Genomic DNA, 4,155 nt, shown 5'->3' with positions numbered 1-4,155 from the left:
CTTTCGTTACCTATCTGTTGGAAAATCCAGTCGAATTAAACAGCATATATTCTGGCTTGTGACCAAGGTGTGTATGTTTTGCGTTCATGTGTCTGTGTGTGTGTGTTTTCTGTGCTGGTTAAGAGGTGGAAAAAAATGGGATCGAATTCCTTCACTTTGGCGTCACTCGGGGTCGTCCAATCAGGTTCGGGCTTTCCTGTGCGGCATGGAAACGTTGTTATAAAGTCCGCATGCACGGAGTTTTGCAGTTCAAAGCACTCGCGCGTTCTGGGGATTGTACTTGAAGACTCAAAAGGAGCACTTTACCGTTTCACCCTGCAGCGTTGAAAGAAAGACTTCAACCATCTGACTTCTTTTTTTTTGGTTTCTTTCGAGAGCGGATCCCGCTTGCAGAAAACAGACATTCAAGGACTCTTTCATTGGCTCGTGCGTAAAGACACTTGCTCTCCCAATCTGTTTTACGCACAGGAGCTAGAAAAAAAATCCGCTCCCGTTTTTGCCCTTTTTTTGAAAAACTTGCATCAAACTCATCCTGGCAACTTAAAGTTAATTTAGAGGCTTTTACTCTCGCGGGAAAGCAGACATTACCCACCCGTTTCACGCGTAATTTGGCACCAAACGGTTGTTCGTATGAATCTCCTCGACCCTTACCTGAAGATGACGGAGGAACAAGACAAGTGTCTCTCTGACGCCCCGAGCCCGAGCATGTCCGAGGACTCCGCGGGCTCCCCGTGCCCGTCCGGCTCGGGCTCGGACACCGAGAACACCCGGCCGTCGGAGAACGGGCTGCTCAGAGCGGACGGAGAATTCAAGAAGGACGAGGAAGATAAGTTCCCCGCGTGCATCCGCGAGGCTGTGTCCCAGGTGCTCAAAGGTTACGACTGGACCCTCGTCCCTATGCCGGTGCGCGTTAACGGATCCTCTAAGAACAAGCCTCACGTTAAGAGACCGATGAATGCGTTCATGGTGTGGGCTCAGGCTGCGCGGAGGAAGCTGGCGGATCAATACCCACACCTGCATAACGCGGAGCTCAGCAAAACTCTGGGGAAACTTTGGAGGTAAGCGTGAAAACCAAACCTTTACGCACTGATTAGCTTTTGATTATTTATCTGAATGTATTTATTACTTTACTCATTTTGACATGTTTACAATTTGTTGTAGCCTACTTAACATTTGTAAAGCTGCACGAAGATTAAATATTAAGATGAACTCTTTTTGTCTAAAGTTAGAATATTTACAGTCGTGCACAATTAACAGTGTAGTAATGCATTCTTCCTTCTTACGCACAGACTTCTCAATGAGGGAGAGAAGCGACCGTTTGTGGAGGAGGCTGAGCGGCTCCGCGTGCAGCACAAGAAGGATCACCCTGACTATAAATACCAGCCCAGGCGGAGGAAGGCGGTGAAAAACGGACAGAGCGAGTCGGAGGACGGCAGCGAGCAGACCCACATTTCCCCCAATGCCATCTTCAAAGCCCTTCAGCAGGCGGACTCTCCCGCCTCCAGCATGGGAGAGGTGCACTCTCCTAGCGAGCACTCAGGTGAGCTGAAGTTGTTTTTATTGACCTCGGTGCTTGCTAATGAAGTCCCCTTTTCACTAAAGAGCACTAAAATGATCTCAGCAAAAGTTTGCTCAGACAAAACTTTTCTTGATAGTAAATAGGAAGAAAATGTATATAGTATGAAATCTAATCTTGGTCTTCATTTTCTCAATCTTCCAGGCTCCCAGGGCCCCCCTACTCCTCCCACTACCCCAAAGACTGATGTCAGCTCAGGCAAGATGGACCTTAAGCGGGAAGGTGGCCTTCGCTCTCTGCCCGACGGCCCCGGCGGGCGTCAGCTCAACATCGACTTCCGTGATGTTGACATCGGGGAGCTGAGCAGTGATGTCATATCCCACATTGAGACCTTTGACGTCAACGAGTTTGACCAGTACCTGCCGCCTAACGGCCACCCTGGCTCCGCAGCTGGTCCGGGCAACACCACGCCCGTCAGCTACACCGCCAGCTACAGCATCAGCAGCGGCGGCGCCCCGGTGAGCCCGCAGGCGGGAGGCATCGCAGCCTGGATGGCGAAAAGCCAGAACCAGCAGGGGCAGCAGCAGCTCACCCTGACCACCCTGGGCAGCGGCGGCAGCGGCAGCAGCAGCTCAGAGGCGGCTCAGGCCCAGCACAGGACCCAGATCAAGACAGAGCAGCTGAGCCCCAGTCACTACAGCGAGCAGCAGGGCTCCCCGCAGCACGTCGCCTTCAGCCCCTTCAACCTGCAGCACTACAGCCCCTCCTCCTCCTACCCCGTCATCTCCAGGGCGCAGCAGTACGACTACTCCGACCACCAGGTGGGGAGCACGGCCGCCGCCTCCTATTACAGCCACGCGGGGGCGGGGGCGGGGCAAGGCTCTGGGCTCTTCTCGACTTTCAGCTACAGCCAGAGGCCCATGTACACGCCAATAGCCGACAACTCGGGGGTGCCCTCCATCCCCCAGAGCAGCCCGCAGCACTGGGAGCAGGCTCCGGTTTACACCCAGCTCACGAGACCCTGAGCTGCCCTGCAGACTGAGAGACTCACAAGCACAATGCGATGTACAGCTGCACACATTAACACACACACACACACACACACACACACACACACACACACACACACTTTCTCCAAAACACTTTACTCCAGGGAGAGCTCTGCCTCCAGAGCGACTCCCTGAATCAGACACTTGAAATGGAAGAAAGGGAGAGCTGGACTTGTGATTGGCTCACGCCGTGCCTTGCTATTGTATCTTGATAGAAACTATATATATTTTTAGAGAGATGAAGAAACCTAGGAAAATCCTCTGTGAGGACTTATTGATTGTTGATATTTCAGTAGGTACTGTGTATGTTTCTTTTTGTGTGTTGTTTTTTTTTCTTTACACGCTGGCAGTTTGTAACCCACACGGGTGGGATTGGGTGGGTTCAGGTCATTATTTGTACCTATAAGCATTACACAAAAAAGCTTTATATTTGAAACCGTCCAGCACCTAACCTCCCACGGTTATGCAGAATGTGTTTCTCTTTAAGATTGAACTTTGCTTTTTTTTTTGTTGCTTCTCCTTTTCGTTGCCATTCAGCAAGTATGGTTTGTGTTTCAGCTGTTTATTTGTTTTCACGACTTATGTGTCATGATCATTGAAAAGCTGTTAGGCAATACAGAGCAAGAGGGGGGAAAGTGTGTTTCACAATGCTGTGTTGACGGGAGGGGGGGGGGTTGGAGCCCTTTTTCACCATCCGTGCCTTGTATTTTTTTAAAAACATTTTCTCAACTCTTTTAAATGTGCGTATGCGTGTGTGAGATTGCGAGTGTGTGCCGCAGCTGAGATTACACTTAGCGTCCAACAGTGCGTGTTTGACAGCTCCAGGAAGTCACCTTTGACCCCTTTGGGTGTCCTCCCCCCCCCCCATGCCCAGCAGTCTCCCACCATGCTGGTGTCCAATATATATTCCCATTACCCCCCCTTTCCCCTTTCAGTTGAAACTTTATTTATTTATTAGCCTTAATTTTATTTCAAAGTAATTATTTTGCATACTAATCTTATAACTAATTAATTGTGTTCTTTTGCAATGTAGACAGCATATTTTTCCCCTCTTTTTTTTCAAATTTGGATTTTTTTCATCCCAGGGGGTACTTAGAAAAAAAAATGGTACACGCTGTAATCGTCTTTTTTTGGGTTTTATTTATCTTATGTAAATGTTTATTTGAAGTATGTATTTGCCTTTCTCTGAGGATGGAAGGAGACTATCTAACTAAATGTGTATTGATTATTTGATATTTGTGAATATGCTTTGACTTGGACTTTAAATTACGGCTGAAAGAACTGGAATTTTTCTTATCTCAGTTACAGTACAAGGTTTTAGTTTTTTTGACAGTTTTTCAGTTTGTGAGCGCACAAAGAGGCACCGTTCCATCTTTACCGCTCGACAAAACTCTGTTCCTTTTCTCTCACGTTATCAAACTGAAGATCCAGTACTCCTTTTTCTCTCCTTTGATCCTGACATGTATTTGTACTGTCTTTGAAAGAAACCTTTTTGTATGTGTATTTGCAATAAAAAAACAAAAATTTGCCATCAAACATCAGAGTCTTTCCCGTCAATAATTCAGGATGAAACTTTCAGTTATGCAACAT

At 47.9% G+C, this 4,155-nt stretch overlaps 1 protein-coding gene across 1 annotated transcript; it reads left to right on the top strand.

Moving 5' to 3' along the window:
- Window positions 1-245: 245 nt before the first annotated feature.
- Window positions 246-3,274, top strand: LOC132955453 (transcription factor Sox-9-A-like). The gene is made up of 3 exons (XM_061028303.1): window positions 246-1,058; window positions 1,290-1,540; window positions 1,721-3,274. Exons 1-3 carry the CDS (start codon window positions 631-633, stop codon window positions 2,539-2,541), a joined length of 1,500 nt encoding a protein of 499 aa, XP_060884286.1. The 5' UTR covers window positions 246-630; the 3' UTR covers window positions 2,542-3,274.
- Window positions 3,275-4,155: the final 881 nt, after the last annotated feature.

Source organism: Labrus mixtus, chromosome 21 (assembly GCF_963584025.1).
Source record: "Labrus mixtus chromosome 21, fLabMix1.1, whole genome shotgun sequence".
Classification (NCBI taxonomy): domain Eukaryota; kingdom Metazoa; phylum Chordata; class Actinopteri; order Labriformes; family Labridae; genus Labrus; species Labrus mixtus.
This window is presented reverse-complemented; position numbering and strand designations above follow the sequence as displayed.

Excerpts from the sequence above, each read along its gene's own strand:
- LOC132955453 (XM_061028303.1), top strand. The coding sequence starts at position 631 with ATGAATCTCCTCGACCCTTACCTGAAGATGACGGAGGAACAAGACAAG. Across the intron at positions 1,059-1,289 it reads ACTCTGGGGAAACTTTGGAG|ACTTCTCAATGAGGGAGAGA; the intron begins GTAAGCGTGAAA and ends TCTTACGCACAG. Across the intron at positions 1,541-1,720 it reads CTCTCCTAGCGAGCACTCAG|GCTCCCAGGGCCCCCCTACT; the intron begins GTGAGCTGAAGT and ends TCAATCTTCCAG.